A 21,620-nucleotide genomic window follows, 5' to 3' on the forward strand; every position below is an offset into this window, starting at 1 on the left:
TATATAAATATATATATATATTTACATATCTGTGTGTGTGTGTATAACCTTCAAGTACATGTTAAGAGCTCCAATAATTCAACATTTCAAGAATCCCATGGATTACAAATGACGCAACAAATCTTGTACTCCTCTTCTGATATGTCCACAAAGTATTCCAGACCACAAGAATCACCGCCAAATCGAGAATTAAGCATCGTGGAGAACCTACTAGGCATTGGGTTCGAAATTGGTGGGAACATGAGGTGGGTAGCAAGCCCCACTTGGGTGCACTCGTCGCCTTTTTTGCTTGTCACTTAGGAAAAACCTGTTGATGTTCCATATCATAAAATGATATTGATGAAAAAAAAAATGGAATTTTTGCTCGTGTAAAAAAAGCAGATGTTATAAATGACTTCTTTACAATAGGATAGCATCTGTCCTGAAAGGCATCGTCATCAAATCACTTTGCTGAATCGGACTAAAATAAAGAGTAGCGGAGACTTGCAACCAACGCAGAAAATATGTAACAGTTGCACGTTAAGCCTTTGTTGGGAGTCGGTGAATGAAACCACGACCCACAGCAGCATTCTTTCCAGGTTTTCCCCAGAATAAAGCCTCTAACCTTGAGGGTTTACAATGGGCTGCATTTGCATGAAGCAGCGACTTAAATATGAAGAGCTAGCTGTTCTCGCCTCTCAAACTCTGTGTAAGTCTCACTTCCTTTTCCTCTACTCATTCTCAGGTAGGAATCCCCTTCCTGGTTTTTTCTTGCTAAATGCATCTGTACGCCTTATATTATTGCAGTTAACGTGACCGAGATTGAAACTTTGTACAAGCTGTTCATGAAACTTAGCAGTTCTATAGTTAGTGATGGGGTTATAAGCAAAGTAAGTTTTTCACCCATCACACCCAGAATCACTTCATATATATACGTATGATCATGATCATGTAGGCTAGATTACTTCATAATATGCAGATGCAACACGAGTTGATATGAAACTGGCAGACCTGTTCAGAAAACATTGGTTTTTTTTTCAACTTAATTGTATTAACCTTGACTACTTGAGTCGACCTTTTATTACTTGAATAGACGGAAAAGTCTTTTTCATATGTTAGTATATATTCTGAACTCACTTCTGAGTTTGCAGGAAGAGTTTCAGCTTGGATTGTTTAGGAATAGCAAGAAACAAAGTCTCTTTGCAGACAGGGTCAGCTTCCTGGCTATTTTAATTACCTTATTTATATTGGAGATAAATTGTGCTTTCTTGATTTCTTAGTGTTGTTTTCTCATTATTTAGTTCTTTTTTATTCGCTAATCACAGCCATTTCTGCCTTTTGTTCTTAAAAGTTCAGATTTTTTTTTTTTAAGTCATCCTAATCTCTGTCATTTTTGGGACATCCATGTTTGTGCATTCCCGTCCTAACAGATATTCCAACTGTTTGACTCCAAACATGATGGTGTGATAGAATTTGAAGAGTTTGTTCGATCTCTGAGCGTATTCCACCCAGAAGCATCTCAAGAAGAAAAAGTTGCTTGTATGGTTTTATTTTATTTTATTTATCACTACATCTTTTATAATTTTGTATTTGCTTGTGCCAGTAATTGTGCGTATGCCTTGAGACAGTACTAAAGCTTTATATGATCTGGTGTCTCAGTTGCATTTCAAATATACGATATATGGAAATCTGGCTTTATTGAACGCGAGGAGGTAAAGAGTGATATTTTGACTTAATTCTTGTTAGATAACATGACAATCTGAAAAAGCTTGTAAACTAACATGGTTTGCTAGCTGTTCAGCACTTGGAGAGTTTTAATCTGTGTGATTGACTTCATGCAAGCATGATTAATTGTGGAGTATCTTCAAATTGTCATGTTGTCTAACAAAATGAGTGCCATACACGTTCATGAAAAGGTCAAGGAAATGCTTTTGGAGTTTCTGAAGGATTCAGATATGTTCCTTTCTGATGATATCATCGAATCCATTATTGATAAGGTATGCCTTGCAGTTAGATGGCGCAACATCATGTAATTAATATGTTGTCACTAACAATATCTTTCTTTTGGTAACTGTATAGACATTTGAAGAAGCAGATATGAAAAGAGATGGAAAAATTGACATGGAAGAGTGGAAGGAGTTTGTGTCTCGCCATCCATACTGAACAATATGACCATTCCATATTTAAAGTAAATACCTTTCATCCTGTTTATATATTTCTCTGTATGATCAGTATGTTAGTCTAGCAGGCTTTGAGTCCTACTCACAACCTTGTGTAGAGAGGTCTAGTGAACAAAACCAAATATTGGAATTAGATGCCCAATTTTCTACCTTCAAAAATCTTTGGAAAAGAAATGCTTGGATTCTGCTTAGCGATAATAATACTCTTGGCCTTCAGCTTTGCCTTTCTAGATGTCTTTGGATCATCTTAGATAAAGCCTTGACAAGCTGCAATAGAAGGATATGGCCTTGACATCTTTGTTTCAATTGCCGGCCATTTTCATGGTTCGTTTACAACCATTTTAGAACTTAGTATCTGCATAATTTTGTTCCTTGCAGGGACATCACAACTGCATTTCCTAGTTTCCTGGTGAGATCAGACTGTAAAGATGACAAAGAATCTCTATAAAGATCAACATATATATTCCTTATCATTATTTGCCAATGTATACACGAAATCAACCTTACAATCCAGGTCAAGTCCTATTTAGTTTTCTAGCCTATTCTGGTCAGTAATAGAAGAGGATGTGTAAACCAAGTATGATTTCAGAACCAAATGTTTGTCCATATGTTGAGCACTTTGCCATACTTGAAGCTTTTTGCGTTGGATCATTCTACCTTCGGAACTACTATATCCTCCAAGTTCATGGGATTAGCACGTTTTTGTGTTCAGACCATTCACACATTGTCTGCCAGTATGGCATCCACTTTTAGGAACAACCAGAGAAAAAGAAAATGAAAAAATAGAATCAATTATACACGACATAAAGTTTACGTAATTTGACATTATATCTACATTTACAAATTTGCAGAATATTTTATTTCAGATTATAACAAAAGAGTACGATGGTGATACAACTTAGGGGTGTAATCGGTCCAGGATCAAGGACCAAAAATTTCGGTTCATCCTTTTTTAGGACCGATTACCCCTAAGGATCAAACTGGACCGTTAGCTAACGGTTCATCACATAGTCCACTTAAAAAAGTACTGATGTGAAATTTCTTGGTAAGTTTGCAGATCCTATTGGATAGTATCTCAAATCGAGTTTAGTATTCCTTCACTGAGTCGATCTAACGGAGCTTTGTGAAAGCACCAACCGAATCCTCACAAACTGAAGGTCCAAAACGGACCTTGAGAGCCACCATAAATTCCTCCCAGGAATGAACTAGGCTAGAATTCATTAACCAATAATACTATGAGAGAACCTTACCTTCCATATGGAATGAAGTAATTTACAATTTGTGTTCTTCCAGATTATTACAATAAGTGTAACATTGTTGGGCCTTAAGAATCCATTTCACAGGTTCTGAACCATCAAACTTTGGAAAATCCAACCTAAGTGCCAGTGCTTGAATCCCTATATTTCCATCAAACATAAGATTATTACTGATTTTCATTACCGGTCTAGAAGAGCCCTCACCTGAATTATTAGCTATTGTTTTAACAACCAATTGATCATAGCTGGCTGCCAAATTACTAATCTGCTTCAATACCATCTCCAGAAACTATCGTTGCCACTCCTATTCCTTTCTCAATTGAGTTGTTTTACCTTTCAGAGAAGACATTGCATCAGCAAGTTGAGCGTGACGAGTACTCTCTGCCATTACACAAGAATGTGGCTTTGACACCATTGTTATGGTTTACATAATTTGTAAAGTAAAAAAATGTAATTCTGTAGGTTATTCGAGGTGCCTAAGACCTCCACAAGTACTCAAATATTTGATGCACAGAACTTAACCCTCCATTCAGCATGATTACAAGATTTAAATAGATAATTTACGTAAACAATAAATTACCAACACGATGACACGACTCTAATAGCCCAATGACTACGACCCACTTGCGAACCCACGTATAACAACTAACCCCTACCCGACTTAGTCCAATATAAGACTCGATCAATGTAAATTAATAACTCAACTGCAATAATTAAAATAGAACGTACAAGATTACCCTTACAAATAACAAAATGCCCATTTGTTGTAATCTTGGAGATGACCTCCCCCTTCGAGACCTAGACTCATAACAAATTATTAGTCCGGACTAAAAAATTTAGTCTGACCAAATGGTTCAATCAGGACCAGACCGGACCGACAGTCTTATTGGTCGGTCTTGAGTGTGTTTTTTGGACTAGACTGAGATCGGCCGAATGTGTGTATATATATATTTTAAAATATTTATTATATATATAATATATTATTTTATATAATAGTTGTATAAGTTAATTATATAATTTTTATCTAAGAGATCACTATTAACCATATATTTAATAAAATTATTTAATATTTATTAATCATATATAAAATATTAAAGAGATCACTTAATTTTATTAATTTAATTAATTTTTTTATAAAAAAGAAAGATAAATTTATGGACCAACCGGACTGATTGCAATGGTCTAATTAAGCAAAAATGATGAATTAAAACTTTCGATTTGGAAATTCTTTGAACCAGACCATCGGAACTGATTACACCCGTAACATTTACCAAGATAATAAAATAAGATGATTTTGAGATTTATAGAAACTAATTTTTAGGACAAGAGGGAAAATGGGAGGGGTGCCTTCACAACGAGCCATTGCTTTAATTTGAAAAAAGCGCACACTCCGATGAGATTGAGCGAGTTTAGTCTCATCTCCAATCAAACAATGACACGTTTGAACATATCTCACCGACATAACGTTTCTTTCCCACCAACGGCCACCGGAGGAGCGTCGTCTACTGACCCGAAGAATCTTAGGACTCCAGAAAACACAAGAGAAGTTAAAAACAGTACATTTACAAAGAAAAATGAGAGACATATAATCATTTTTATAATTTTTTATATAATTATGTTTTAAATAAAAAATATTTTATACAAATAATATTATTTTATATAAATATTTTCATTTTAAAATATAATTTTGTAAATAATTCTAAAAAGAGTTGTATATATATTTTATTACTCTTTACAAATAGATAGAGTAATGCTAAGTATAAATTGTATAAATTCCGTATAGTCTATTTATAAAAAAGAGAGTAGATTTTACTAAAAAGAATAATTTCTTTTATATATAATAGAGTCCATTTTTTTATAAAATAAATGTACAAAATTTATATATTTGAAATTTATAGAAATCATTAATCATTCTTAAAATAAATAGAAGTGGATTAAATTTTTCCTTGGTTAGTAATGTTAGGTACAAGTCTTGAAATCTCAAATAGACTAGTTTAGTAAGGCCTTTTGTAAAAATGTGAATCCCATTAAAAAGATATTTGCACTTTTTTCATGGTGATGTTTACTTTTTAACAAAAGACCTATACAGGACTTGTCTATTGGGATTTGTATAAATTATTTCTCTTTTCTTAAGTACAGAGGTTTCTTTATCACGTTTTTTTTTTATTAGCAGAGGTTGATATGTAAATATCAAGACTTTTCTGGACAATTTTTTTTCTGTAAATATATTACAGAAATAATATTACTTTACATAAATATCTTTAGTTTAAAATATCTATTATATTATAATAAATAGTTATCTAACTGTAAACAGTAATTTTTGTTATTTTTCCATTAACTTTTCTTATTTTTTCATTAAATATTGTTTTATCAAAAATTCCTTAAAACTCTTGACAATTTGACTTGTAGATCCTTTGTAGAATTTAATAAAGGATATCCTGTTTTACCAAAAGATCCTTAAGTCCCTTAACCATTTGATATATAGCTCATTCGTAGAATTTAATGAAGAATTCTATTTTATCAAAAAACCCTTAATAGCCCCGTGGTCACATGAATCGACGTCTTTTTTTCATATCCTTTTTGTTCTGACAGTGTACTCATTTTTCTTTCTTTTTGTTTCAATTTTTTTAAATGAAAAAATTAAAATGACTTTACTCTTTAGAACAGAAACACTTTAGAGCATTCTCATTATAAAATTCAACTTTAAGTAAATTGAACTAATAAAACACTTAATTTATAATATTAATTATTAATTTAATTAGAATATAATTATTATTAATATTAATATTTAATATTATTAATTTGATTAGAATATAATTATTATTAATATTTTAATTAGTTGAACTATAAAATGTGATAAAAATAAAAATAATTTATTAAATTATTATATAGAGAATAAATAGATAATTCAATATGGATACAAACTAATACTCATATTTTGTTAAAGTTTAGATTATTTTTTTTCTATCTTGAATTTTTGTCTTTTGTATTTTCTTTTCCCAAATAAATAAGCTAATGACCTTTTTCACCTTTTTTTTTTAAAAATCATTATATGTATCCCGGAACAAACGCACCCAATGCCATTTCCTAGTATTTATAAAAGAGGTTATAAAAAAGATTGTGCGTGAATCATTATTATCACAGGATGTTATAAGAATCTCAAAATATGCTAATCTTCTTCCAATCATCACGATTCTCTTCCTTATAAATGTAATGAATGACATATATCTTGTTGACTCAATGCTAACTTTTTTATAAATGGATTGAATAATACAAAATCCTTCGTAAAATCAGAATGTTCTAACTTCTAAGAAATATTTGAAGTTTTTCACCCAAGAAATATTTAGTTAACAAAGAAAATTATATAAAAAAAAATTAATCTACAAAACTAACAAATCCGCGTTAATTTACAAGCTTTCATTTTGTAATTATCTTTGTAGCATCAACACTCTTATTCACATATCATTTAATATCTTAATAGTTTTCATGACAATTGTAACGTAAACATGATATATATATAAAGGATAATTTCTTCCTAATTTTCAAAGGCTAGACGCAATAAAAGGGTGCATATGATCATTATTGTATTTTTAATATTAATCTTTGAATTATTCTATATATAATAGGACATGATAAATGATCATATTGGTCAGGCCTTGGGTTTGCTTCCCAGTGGTTACTAGTTCGAGTCCCCTCAGGGCTACTGGAGGTTTACCTGACCGTTAACTTCAGGGCCCCGTGGAATTAGTCGAGGTGCGCGTAAGCTGGCCCGGACACCCAAGGATATAAAAAAAAAAATGATATTTATAGTTTTAAGGTGTACAAGCCTCATGTACTTATTTTGAAAAATATGAATAAATCTGAGATGCACATGAAAAAAATTATTTTTTAACGATGAACCTTACTTTTTCAAATAGAGTACTTGAATCTTTTACATCTTAAAATTATGAGAAATAATAGTTGCAGTTGTGAGTGCGCAAGTACTATATAATCATTTAAAAAAATGAATAAATATACAACCCGCATGAAAAGAAATTAATTTTTTTAATAATAGATTCCATTTTTTTTCAAAATAACTGTACAGTACTTGTACATAACCTTACTCTAAAATCATATCTAGCATTATTTATAAGGAATAAGAGCCCATAGCCACGTGAGGAATCATGAAAGTGCTAGAGTAACCTATAATTTAGCAGTCCACATCTTTGGTTGCACCATTTTTTATTTAACAAAATATCAACAATGTTATCTCCACCATGATTCAAAGCACTAAAGGTAAGGAAACCCATAATAGAAGATCCTGTCCACACCTACCCTACGACCCCAAAGAACTCCTTCATTGCATTAGACATAATAATGTGACTGCATTTATCTAAGCTTTAAAGAGTACTCTACACATCTTTTTAATTTCTTGATGCTTTTCTCAAACCCAATCCCGATACTTTGCAGAAGTTAGAACCCACGTTCGCTGCATCTATTGAACCACTCTCCAGCATCATCAGTTCTTCCGATAATTAAAGATAAACCAACCTTCGGAGACATCATTAAGCAAATGGGTTATATTATTACCCTCTCTCTCTCTCTCTCTCTGTGTGAATTGCTTTAATTGTTTACAATATTTTGTACAGTAGACATGAACAATCGAGCAAAAATAGAGCTGAGTGATGAGTGCCTTCTGCAGATTTGCATCATGGATTTGGGACCCTTTTCTGATGCGCCGGCGATGAACTAGGGCCCTTGAATCCAGAGGTTCTCCAAAAGCTCACAAACATCGACAAAAGATTTAAGTTTTTAGGATTCATAAGTTTCTGCACAAAAATTATAGTTTTTACATATTTATCAAAATAGCAAATGTTGCATAACTATAATTTGGGTGCATGGCATAGAGTTAGCAATGTAGTGATAAAAAATTATGCAAAATTGACTGTATGTATCAGAAATTATTATTTAGGTGCTCACTCGATAATCTGGGAATAAGCAAAGGGGATGAAAAAGTTCGACTTGATTTACCAAAATTTCCCTTAATTTGGGCTCAAAATTTCCATTGTGATTAAATCAAGATAAATTGTGATTGAATCAAGCTGAACTTTTTTTTTTTTTTTTTTTTTTTTCTAAATGAGATAAAAATCCTATTTTATTCTATCTTGCACTCATCAATGAGCCATTCCCAAAATAAGAAAGGAAACTAATATTTTTAAGATTAGAATTAATTTCAAATGATGGGCAAATAAAAATTGCACAACTTATTTCTAACATGGAATTCGTGCTTTTTTTTAAGACGCATAAAATAAGTCTTACAATACTTATTAATTATTTGATAGTGTTGAAGAAATTCATTCAAACAGTCCCGAGATTACTTCTATCTTCCGTTTTAAACCTAAAGGTCAGACAATAACTTTGAAAACTCTAAGTATATAAATATACTAGTTGAGGTCCAACGTGCGATGCACGTTTGCTTCGTTCTACTGTTAACTGTTTAGTTAAGTTACAAAAATTTGTCAGCAAAAATATTACACAAATATAAACAGCAAAATGAGTTATGGATTTGTTTTTTTTGTCTAGGTGTCATTCAAGCTCAGGTCCATATTGGATAGGACTGATGGAGATAACATTGAAGTTTTTGTGTTTTTGTTGGTTGAATATTTCTGGGTCCACAGCAAGTTGAATCATCCATTGATTTTCTGAAGCTTCTGATGCTATTTTTTGTATAAATGGTAAATGTTCCTGTGTAGTAAATATTTAGTGAGTTTAAATAATTAATAAATGTAAAAATAATTTATATATAATTTTATTTGAAAATTTTGTGAAAAAGAATAAAGTTACCTCTCCAGTATGATTCATGAAATCAATGGCTGAATGACCCAATGCTTGTTCTGCAAGTTCACCGAATATAACAGCTGCTAATTTTCCTGTCCCATCATCAACTTCAACATATGCTCGACAACTGTAAATAATAAAAGTATTATTTTTTGTTAGTATTGGTAAAATTAATATGTGAATAATTTTGAAATGAATTGTTAATTATTGAAGTAAAAAAAATGTGTACCGTGGTTCAGCAACACTTTGATGTTTGCAGTGGTAACAGAGAAAGCTTTCATCATGGTCATGCCCAGTTCCTTTGTTACAATTGATGCATGACATATAGAAGAAGATTTGGTCCAAATTTATGATATTTATCTTTGCCTTGATCCAGAATTTTGCTTTCTATATTATATTAAGAACAATATTTTGTTTAATGAGAAGGAATATAAATATAAATATGATGTTAAGAAAAATAATTTACCTCCATTGGTTGCAAACTTTTTAGTAATGCAGCAACATCACAATTTTTTGTTATTTGTCGAATACCAACTGACGATAAAGATGTAGATGGGTATTTTAATGATTTTGCAATTATGACTTCAAGTCTTGAATCATTGATTGCAATCCTAAAAAAAGAAAAAAAGAAATTATAATTGGAACATTTTCAATAGATATGTTAATAAAAAATATTGTAATTAATATGAATTACCATCTTTGTAGCAGTTTTGCTTCAGGGATAACAGGATTGATTGTAAATGCACTTGCTGGTCGAGATGAAAGAGATAGTCCTGTTTCGTTAATATAAATAATTGTTAGTTAAAAAATGTAAGATTTAAAATAAGAATTAAGAATTTGAATTATTAGAATTACCATTGTAAGAACGAACTTTGAGCTTTGTTGCAAGTAGAATTGGTTTTGTTTCGATTATTTCAGAAATTTTTTTGCATTCGTCTTGAACAAAACGTCCCCACATAGTCAACGAGATAGGATTGAAGCTACATGATATGAAAGGAGAAAATTAAAAAGAATTTAAAAAGTAAAGATTATAAAAAAATTTTCAAAAATTAAAAAGGGGAAAAAGAATTTACCTTTGATCTATAACATAGATTTCTTGAAGAGTAGCTGGTCCATTTGTTAATGTTATTTCTTTTGGAGGTTTGATGTGAAGAGCAACTGCTAAGAGATCTGATTAAAAATATTGAAATGATTAGTTGTTTAGAAAAAAAAAATTAAAAAATGATAATAATTTACCTATTTCTGCAATTGAATCTTTATAAGCATCCAACTCGTTAATGGGAATGAGGTTGTACTTTGGCATCTCTACTTGTTGTTCATTTTCTGGAATCTCTTCGATGATTGTTTTTGCATTTATAATCCATTGGTATTCATGCGACTCAGTTTTATATTTAGGATCCAGTAGTTTGACATATGCGTTTATAATATAGTAGGATCGAAACATCTGGAGAGAGTCTTCTCTTGAATCAATATCATTTCCGAACATTGTTGCTTGCAGACGATTTCCCTATATTATATAAGAAAGTATTGGTTGTTAGTTTTTATAATAAGTAAGGAATTTGTTTTTAAAAAAAAGTAAAAAAATTTTACAAGTAATTATAATTACATAGAATGTATAAGATATGTTATATAAAGTATATATATATGAGTATATTTGTAGATTAAATTGTAAGTAGAGAAAAAAATATTGTACCTGTTCATCTACCAACATTAAATTTTGGTATTTTATTGATGAGTGTTGCCCAACTCGTTTGGGAGATTTTTCAACCACGAGCATCTTAATTTTCCAGTCCCTTGTCTTTGGAGTAATATCTTTAATTGATGTATAAGTGATCCGCATTTTGAAAACTGATAAGCCAAAAAGAAATGAAGTCTATAAACATAAAAGGAAAGAAATGGAATTAATTAAATTGTAAAATAAAAACTAATAGAAACTTATATGTATTAATTAGTTAATAAGAATAAATTAATAGAATATTGGAAATATAAAAAAAAAATTGTAGGAAAATTTTAATCTATTTATAGCAGTTAAAATTAAATATATAAAAAAAAATTTGTTACCTGCATAACATCAGTCAGAGGAGGCCAATGTTAATAAGTCTGTGTAGACAATATTTTTTGTGCAGTTTTTTTCTGGTTCATCAGTTGAGATTGGTCGTATCAGAATCTTGATTGCAGAAATAGTCTTAGCTCTTGATAAAGCTACATATAATTGTCCATGTGAGAAAACTGGATGTGGCAAATATATCCCAACAAAATCTAATGTCTGTCCTTGTGACTTGTTTATACTCATTGCAAAGCTTAGTTTAACAGGGAATTGAGTTCGTTTGAATGGGAAACCACTGTTTTCATCAGGATTTGGTAAAAATGGAATTCTCGGAATAAAAACCTTTTTGCCACTGTGATGACCAACTGCAATTTCTGCATGAATAACGTTACGATCAAAATTGCGACAGATTAGTCGTGTTCCATTGCATAGCCCTTCTGAAGGATTGATGTTTCTCAATAACATGATTGGACAGTTTTGTTTCAACAATAATTCATGTGGAGGAAGTCCATTTGGTGTTAAAGTATGTAAGAAATCTTCCATGACTGCCTGTTCAGATGCGTCGATTGTTTCATCAAAACTGTAATATTGTTTTAACTCTCCAGGAAATCTCTGAATCAACAAAGTGTTTATTTCATCAACATAACTGTTTTTTGGTGTCAATATAGCTCGATTCATCATGCTTGAAATATTTGTTGAATAATCAGAAATATTATGAAAAACAGTATCCACCAAATGATCCAAAGAAGCAGCATCATTTTCATATGGAATTAACATGACTGCAGAAATTCTGACGCATTCATTAATTGTGATTGGTGGTAACCCATTCCCTAAATCCAATATGTATTTTGAGAAGTCTGGATCTAATCTTGCACGCATATTTTCAGTTAAACGAATTTTTGTCAATTTTGGCCATAGGTAGGAAGAAACTAAGCTGGCATCAATCTGTTGTTGTCTTGTTCCTTTTGGGACCACAGGTAGAATCTGACGAAAGTCTCCACCAAATACAATAACTTTTCCACCAAAAGATAATTCTGAATCATTAATATCCTTTAGCATTTTATCCAATGCTTCTATAGATTCTTTTCTTGACATAGGAGCTTCATCCCATATGATCAACTTTACTTTTTGTAGTAATCTTGCAAGTCCACTTTGTTTGCTGACACTACATGTGAGATTTTTGTTGGTATGTAGTGAAATTTTGAATCGTGAATGTGCAGTTCGACCTCCAGGTAAGATTGATGCAGCTACACCAGATGAAGCAGTTGCAAGAGCAATTAATTGCTTTGTTCTTGTTGTAGCAAGGAGTGCTTTGTATAAAAATGTTTTTCCTGTACCACCAGGACCATCAATAAAGAACATCGCAGGTTCATCTGACAAAACTTTTTGTAAGATAGAATTATAAGTATTTTGTTGTTCGCAATTAAGCAGTGTTGATGCGTGAAGATCTTCTTCTGGAATTGGAACAGCTAATTCATCATCAATTTCTCTAAACAAAAACTCATCTTGATCAAAATCAATGTTTTGGTTGATAAGATGGAACGAATTAATGTTTCTACCCATTGATTCAAATATTGTGGAGATGGAGCGTAAAGTCTCAGTTCTAACAGTTGATGAAGAACTTTCAACTAATTGAAAATCAGCAGACATATCTTGTTCAAAGCGTTCCCAGAGATCTCTTGGATTTGTAGGATTACAGTAAACCAAAATTGTTGCAAATAGTCTTCTTAAACTGAAAGGCATTTGGTAAAGAGAGGCTTCATATAAGCATTCTTCTAAACTGTCATCTCTCTGTAATAAACCATACATAGTTGCAGCTTCACGAAATGTGGGGGCCAAGATACCATTGACAGTTTTGAGATGATCAAATGATAAAGGACCTCTTATATGATTTAATAACATCCGCAGATAATACCTTTCTCCTTCAAAAGGATTTGCTGTAACAATTCGACCTATCACAACCTGTTTTTTCCGAATAGTCCACATTTTGTATTGTTGGCTCCAAACATAAAATTCAGGAAATTCTTTATACAACAATTTTCTGGCATTCTGATCAACTTGATTTGTTGCGAAAAATTCAGTCAGCATTGACTTTGCTGAAAAGTCAGAGTTTATCACATTTGTTAAGTTTTCATGTGCACGGAAAGTAACTTGGTGCTGATTTTCAAGATGTAAATGTAAGCTATAGACTGCTGGATGAACCTCATTGATAATAAAGCCAAATATTCTCCACATAGCCTCTGGTGGAGTAATCCATCGAGCTGATTGAAATCTTTCAATTTCATCAATCTGTTGAGTGCTTTGTTCAGAAACCAGATTGAAGGCAACACGATCATGGCCTTTATAAATGTATTTGTAGAGATACTTGACAGCTTTTATTGTAGAACATATCTCAACATTAATATGGCAGTCAAACATTGCAAGTAAATAAGGGTTATATGGAACAACCCAACGATTATCTAAATCATGTCCTCTGATTTTGGCTGTTCTTCCATTGTTGCAGCGTTTGTATATTGGGAAGCAATCATTTCCAACAACAGTGTTTGAGACAAACTGTTTTGGGTAATTATTTTTGCAACAACCATTTTTTTTCATGCATACATTTGTTGGATTTAGAACTCCACATGGGCCATGCATCATATGCTTAATAACAGCTGTATAGAGATGTAAGTTGTTGTCTTTGTCAGGTAATTCAGCAGATACGATCTCATCAAAAGATTCTGGTGCGTATAATTTCCAATCTTGACGCAATATAATTAAGAAATGAGCATGTGGAAGTCCTCTTTTTTGGTGCTCAATAACATAAACATATGCTGAGATTTTTCTAAATATTTCTCGTTTGAATAGTTCATACTTCAGATCCTCTAATTTTGCTCTAAAAATTCGAGCAATTAAGTCAGGTCGATTTTGGGTTTCCTCATGTGGTAACAATTGAGTTGAGATCTCTTTCCAGTTTGGATTACATGTCATTGTCAAAAAAATATCTGGTTTGCCATATCGTTGAACTAAAGTCATTGCTTCTAAATATCTTTTTTGCATATCTCTTGGGCCTCCAATAAAAGATGAAGGCAAAATTATACGTTTCCCAATTCTTGAAGCATTTGTTTGTCCAAGATTAATGCTATCAACAATGCCTTGATATAATTCAGATCGAATATGTTGTTGATTGCAACGAAAATAATCTAACCTTGAAGTCTCTATCTTGATATACATGTCAACAACAAATTGTTGAAGAAGTCGGCCAGAGATTAGAAGAATAGATTTCAGATTTTCTCTAATTTGTAACTTGTAACAGTAATATTCACGGCAAGAAACAATGGGATCTTTTCTCTTTTTCTTTAAAACTACAAAAGCAATAAAAAATTATTTAAAAAAATACATACCAAATATATTAATAATAAGTTGTATAAAAAAGATAGGATAGAAAATTTAACCTTGTTCTTCTCTTCTGAGTAATTCTTCTGCTGATGTTGATTGATGAGGATCAATTAATTGAGTTGTGCAGTTATTGGCAGATACAGATGCAATTCTTTTGTTAATTCTTTGTATGCCTTGGTGCCATCCAATATCTCCGAGAGGAAACAACAGAGGATACTGAAGTGGATCATAGCATCCAAAATAATATTGAACTAAATGACTCCCGCCAACATGATTAAATACGAAAATATCACGAGGTGTTAAATGTTCTGAATCATCATTTTCAACCCAAATAGCTGCAACTTCTGATGATGTTGGGGCATTAAACACCCGTTGATCTAAACCAGGATCTGATTTTATACAGATTTTTTGATATTCTAAATTTGGTAAATCACCAATAGATCGAAAAAATGTTGAATATGGATTTACACGAAGGAGATCCATAAGTTGAGCAATAATAGAAGGATCCATTCTGATTGAGTCAACAATGCGATTCTCGAATTCATGTTCAATGTCATAGAAATATAGCTGCAAATTAGAAGGTTGACCATCTGAAGGAATCAAATCAGGGAGATAGTGATAAATTTGACCTTGAGCTCGAAATGTATATATTCCTCTGTTTCTTCGACATAAATTTCTATCAAATTTAACTCCAAAAGATGTGAAAGCAAATTTGTTGTTGTACGTTCGAACATATGTCCGAAATTGTGTAGATTTAGCAGTATTTGAAACAAACAGATTATAGAGTTGATCTGGAACATCATTTGTAACCAAAGAGATTGATCCATCAGCACAGCAGAAATTGTTTGTTTCATGAAAGAATCTTTTTGCTTTGCAATGCTGACAATGTGGCATATTTGGTAAATAATTTGCTTCAACTGGAACATTTTGTAATATTTGTCTATGTACAACATTATGACGACGTAATGTGCCTATTGAGTTGGGGTAAAGGAAAAACAAATATAAGAAATTTCATTAGAAATAATTAAATAATTTTTTTTCAATCAATATTTTAAATATAAATAACAATAAAATATAATGTTATTAAATAATTCATTTTATTTTTAGTTCTTACCAAAAGTACATCTTCGCATATTTTTTTGAGCACTTGATTGTGATTGATCAACAAGAAGAACCTATTTTAGAAAAAAAAAATAATTATTGAAAGAGAGTAAATAAATAAAATATATGATGACAAAAAAGAAAAGTTACTAAACCTGTTGGACCATAAGTTGTTCAGAAAGTTGACTTGTCTCTGTTGGTGCATTTGTTGACTTTCCTTTCGACAAATTTACAGAATAACTTGAGCCAGCAGAAGAACTGTATGAAATATTTAATTGTGTAGATTCTTCTGAATTTTCAGCAAGGAGATGAATATTTGGGCATATGCTAGGCTCTTCTGAGGAGGTCATTCCAAGAATGTTAAAATTACGGCGAGAAATTCTGGGCCTCTTTCCATGGTATTGTTGAATATTAGAATTTTCAATATTGCCAATAGGTTCGAGATGATCATTTGATGTATCATCGATTGATATAATCATTTGATCAATATCAGATGGCGTTGAATCTTGAAAATCAACCATATCTCTTTTTGAAACTTGTTTCTGACAATGTCTTTTTGTTGTTCTTTGCTGCAATTGATCTTTTTTGTTTTGTAGAAGATCTTTAGATGACATTTTTTTTGTTGATTGTTTTTGAAGTAGAATTTTATTTAATTATTTCCTGAAATAAAGATTTTGGAAATAAATAATAAAATTTTATCATTTGATATGTCAATAAAGTAAATTAAAAGTTCAAAATTTTAAATTGACAATAAATAAAAAGTTCATAAAGTTTATTAATTGGAACAAAAAAGAACATATAATAAATATATTTATTTATAGTATATACTTTATTGAATAAAATATTACATGCTAAATAAAGATATAATTTTAAGCATGGATTGAATAAATGAAATAATTAGTAATATACAAGGAAAAAAAATACTTACAGTTTTTTTAGCTAGCAGGATATTTGTTGACTTCAGATCTTTTAGTTGAAAATATAATCCCTATTTTTAAAAAAGAAAAATGTATGTTATTTTTAACAAGAAATATAATTTTTTAAATTTTTAAAGAGATAAAAATGTTTTAATTTGTTGCAACTAATTTTGATTAGAGATATTATAATAATTATTTGTAAATACAAAAATAATACAATTGATAAACGAAATTGCAAGAATTTGATCTTTAGTTCATATATAATAGTAAGAATAGTCATTTGTTATTATAATATCAAATTTAAAACATTAATAACATTCAAATGTTTTTTTAACAATTTATTTTGGAATTTTTAATTAATGAATTATATAAAAGAAGTGATAAAAATTGATATTATATAATAAGTTTGTATTTATTTTAATTTTGTTTTATTTATACATTTATTTTAAATGGTTAAATTTAATTAAAATAAAATGTAAATAGTTTAAATCAAAAAGAACATAAAATAAGGATGTTTTATTTTATAAATATTTACAGTTAAAGAATTGGTCATAAATGTCTTTTTTGAATTTATACCTATAAATTTTATAGCTTGATAAATTCAAATTTACATAGAATCAATGTCTAAATATGGTATTATTTTTAAGATTAAAATTTGATGCAAACACCATTATTTAGATTGAAATCTATATTAAAATTTTTACTGACCATATGTTAATTAAGAAATATTTACAAAAAATAACATTTATATAATAACTATCATGAAATATGTTTGAAGAAATGAGATTGTTGTTAAAAAAACAAAATATTAAAGTATCAATGGACAAATAGAATGCAAATATTTTGAAAGGAAAAAAAATTTAAGGCATTTATAATTGTAATTGTATAATTAATATCTAAGAATAATTTGAGATTTATATATAGTATTGTGACAAAACAATATTTTATAACTGTTGGTATTTAATTCTATTACATAGAGGAACAAAATATTCATCCTTAAACAAAAATCCATCCAGAACATTAAAATTTATATGCAAAGATTTTATATTTAAATATTAAAGTTTAAAGAACATATTTATAAAATTTAAAATTTTTAAGAACTGGAAAGAAGAAAAATAAAAAATAGAAGTTTATTTTTATTTTTATTTTTTTATGTTAATAAATGTTTTAAAGATATCAATTATTAATAAAGTTCTGGATGGATTGATGTTCAAGGACAAATAAATGTTTAAAAAAATACAAACAGTTAATAAGTGAAATAATTTTAAAAGAAATGTATAAATTTACTTTTGTTAGGAAATAAATTTCACATCAAAGAGATGATGTGTAAATTTATGAACTAACAACATATAAAAGACAATTGTAAATATATACAAAGATTTTAAATAAAAGAACAATACATTAATATGTAGTAAATTTGTTATTTTTGAAAAATTTTCATAGCATTTGTTTATTAAAAAATTAAAACACAAATATGATAAATAGATTTTTGCATCATTTTAGCAAAAGCTAAAATAAAAAATATTTAAGACTAAATAAGTACTATTAAATATATATTTATAAAAAAATAAATGTTTAATATAATATTTAGAAATTTTATGTCAAAAGATTATAATGTTATTTAAATTTTGAATTTTTTGTTAATAAAAAAGGCCATATTTTTGACAACAAATAATGCATTAGATTTTTTTTTTTATTTTAAAGAAATATGTACCAATAAATATATAATTGAACAAAAGATAAATGTTTAATATTAATAAGACAAATGAATACTTACAAATTTCTTACCAAATGATTATAATGTTATCTGAATTTTGATCTTCCTGTTGACAAGATAGTCCCTATTTTTGACAACAAATAATACATTAGAATTCATTTAATAAGAAAATATTTTTTTTTAAATCTAAAGTAACGTAAATTTCATTTATAGAAATGAAACCACCAAAATAAATGTGATAAATTTTATCTGAAATATAATCTAACTTTTTAAGCAAATAAATTAACAATTTATTGTTACAGTCAAAATAATAAATTTTTGCAAATAAATTTTTTATAGTTTTATAAAGATATAGTTTTAAGCATAAATTGAATAAAGCAAAGAATTTGTAGTATATAAAGAAAAATAATACTTACAGTTTCTTTAGCTAGCACGATATTTGTTAACTGCAGATCTTTTACTTGAGAATGTAATACCTATTAAAAAAAATGTATGTTATTTTCAAAACCAAATATTTATTTTTAAAATTTTTAAGCAGATGAAAAATTTTTAATTTGTTGCAATTAATTTTGGCGAGGGATACAATTGATAACATTCAAATGTTTTTTTAAAAATTTCTTTTGAATTTTTGAATTAACGAATTATATAAAAGAAGTTATAAAAATTTATATTATATATTAAGTTTGTATTTAATTTAAATTTTTTTAATTCATACATTTATTTAAATGGTTAAATTTAAAAAAAATAAAATTTAAATAGTTTAAATTAGAAATAATAAAAAATTATAATGTTTTATTTTGCAAATATTTACAGTCAAAGAATTGGTCATAAAATGTTTTTTTGAATTTATAGGTATAAATTTTATAGTTTGATAAAATCAAATTTACATACAAATCATTGTCTAAATATGGTATTATTTTTAAAATCACTATGTTCTATAGTGATTTTGAGATTAAAACTTGACGGAAACACCATTATTTAGATTGAAATCTATATTAAAATTTTTATTGACCATATGTTAATCAATAAATATTTGCAAAAAATAACATTTATATAATAAGTCTCACGAAATATGTTTAAAGAAATGAAACTATTGTTAAAGAAACAAATTATTGAAGTATGAATGGATATATAAAATGCAAATATTGTAAAAGAACAAGAAAAATTAAGACATTTATAATTGTGTAATTAATATGTAAGAATAAATTGAGATTTGTATATAATATATACAATGATTTTACATAAAAGAAACATATAGTAATATGTAGTCAATTTTTTATTTTTTAAAAAGTTTCATAGCATTTGTTTATTAAAAAATAAAAGTCAAAATATGATAAACAGATTTTTGCAATATTTCAGCAAAAGGTAAAATAAAAAATATTTAAGATTAAATATGTATTATTATTTCAAAATTTGTTTATTATTTCAAAATTTCTTTTCAAAAGATTATAATGTGATTTGAATTTTGATTTCTTTATTAACAAGAAAGGCCCTAATTTTGACAACAAATAAGACATAAGTTTTTTTTTTTTTTTTAAATTTTGAAGAAATATGTACAATTAAATATCTAATAGAACAAAAAATAAATGTTTAATATTTACAAAACAAATGAACACTTACAAATTTCTTACCAAATGATTATAATGTCATCTGAATTTTGATACTCCTGTTGACAAGATAAGCCCTATTTTTGACAACAAATAATATATTAGAATTTTTTTAATAAGAATATATTTCTTTAAAGATGTAAAATAATGTAAAATTCATTTATACAAATGAAATCAGCAAAGCAAAATAGTTTAATAACTTTAGATACATCAATTAGAAACATTGAATCAATTTGATTTTTTGAAATATTTTTCATTTTATTTTATTTTATTTATTTCTATTTATTCATATTTCTTATTTCTATATATTTATATATATGGATATATATTATAAAAATAGCCACTATTTTTAACAACAAAAAATACAACAAATAAAAAAAAAAAGAAGAACATGTTATTAGTTAAAAGAAGCATATTAATTTTTAAAAAATTAAAGCATATAATTTTTTTTAAATGTTATATTTTTAGATATAAAAAAATTTAGTCGTTATTTTTATTATTATGTTTTTATATATTTTTTCTTCATTGAAATTGTTTTTTCACAGAATATAACATATGTCTAAAAATTTGAACAATTTATTCTTAACTTGAATCAACTTTGTTTTAGTTTAATTTTTTTACAGCAATATAATATTTTTTTCTAAATAATTTTTTTGGTTGTTGAAGTGTTTTTTTAATAAATATTTATATTTTAATTTGATTTGTTCCCCTTTTTTTTTTTTGTGTACAAAAATAAAATGATAAGTTGTCATTTATTGGTATGAATTTTTTATATATTTTTCTTAAGTTACATGTAAAATTTTTACTCTATTTTATATTACTCAATATGATTGATCATTTTTAAGCTAATCATTGTTAATACTTATATAAATTGACAATATTGACTATTTTTATGGATTATTGACATATATAAAAATGAAATGTTATGTTCTCATTTATTATTCAATTTTATAAGTATATTAAATTATATTTGTATTTTTAGCTACATCTACAATTGTTTTTTCCTTTATATTACTCAATATTATTGTTTTATTATGTGTAAGACTTTTAGATTGAGTTTATTCATGTTTCAAAGATTTTTTGAATATTGAAATAAATGGCTACTCTAATAATTGATTACATCTGTGTTGAAAAAAATAAAAAGTAAAACATAAAGAAGACAAAAATACTACAACAATTGAAAATGGAAAGCATGAATAGATTTAGTCACCCATCCTACAAGTAGATTTACTTTTATAAATTTAGTTCATATTTAGTTTTGTAAATATTCTTTTAAAAAGTTAAAAAAATAAAGGAAAATAATTTTACTTAACAATAAAATCTACAAAATGAAGAAAATAAATATGAAATCAATCTTATATTAATGTATAGGTGGTGCAAATGATGAGGAAAAAAAACCAGAATCTGGAAAAAAAAAAAAAAAGACAAATTTGAGAGAATAACATAAAAGTAATATTAAAAAAGTATTAAAATTAAATTTCCCATAAAATTATCTTTAATTTAGAAAAATATGACATTTTCTAATTTTTTTTTAAATTTAACTTATTTTTTTTTAAACCTCTAAGATTCAATTGCTTATTCTTTATTTATTTTACTCTATTATTGTTTTATTATTAATTTT

General features: G+C 28.0%; 2 protein-coding genes and 1 pseudogene across 2 annotated transcripts; 1 reads left to right on the forward strand and 2 right to left on the reverse strand.

Annotated features, from left to right (window-relative positions):
- Positions 1–404: 404 nt before the first annotated feature.
- LOC122280769 lies at positions 405–2,810 on the forward strand (annotated as a pseudogene).
- A 5,293-nt stretch (positions 2,811–8,103) lies between these two features.
- Positions 8,104–10,718, reverse strand: LOC122282423 (replication protein A 70 kDa DNA-binding subunit D-like). Its single transcript, XM_043094375.1, has 8 exons — positions 10,469–10,718; positions 10,306–10,402; positions 10,088–10,212; positions 9,927–10,005; positions 9,699–9,843; positions 9,462–9,598; positions 9,239–9,359; positions 8,104–8,223 (listed from the first exon to the last, which is right to left on the reverse strand). The coding sequence occupies exons 1-8, from the start codon at positions 10,716–10,718 to the stop codon at positions 8,104–8,106; spliced, it is 1,074 nt and encodes a 357-aa protein (XP_042950309.1).
- A 585-nt stretch (positions 10,719–11,303) lies between these two features.
- Positions 11,304–16,279, reverse strand: LOC122282424. Its single transcript, XM_043094377.1, has 3 exons — positions 15,914–16,279; positions 14,714–15,224; positions 11,304–14,623 (listed from the first exon to the last, which is right to left on the reverse strand). The coding sequence occupies exons 1-3, from the start codon at positions 16,277–16,279 to the stop codon at positions 11,304–11,306; spliced, it is 4,197 nt and encodes a 1,398-aa protein (XP_042950311.1).
- Positions 16,280–21,620: the final 5,341 nt, after the last annotated feature.

This window comes from Carya illinoinensis, chromosome 11 (assembly GCF_018687715.1).
Source record: "Carya illinoinensis cultivar Pawnee chromosome 11, C.illinoinensisPawnee_v1, whole genome shotgun sequence".
NCBI lineage: Eukaryota > Viridiplantae > Streptophyta > Magnoliopsida > Fagales > Juglandaceae > Carya > Carya illinoinensis.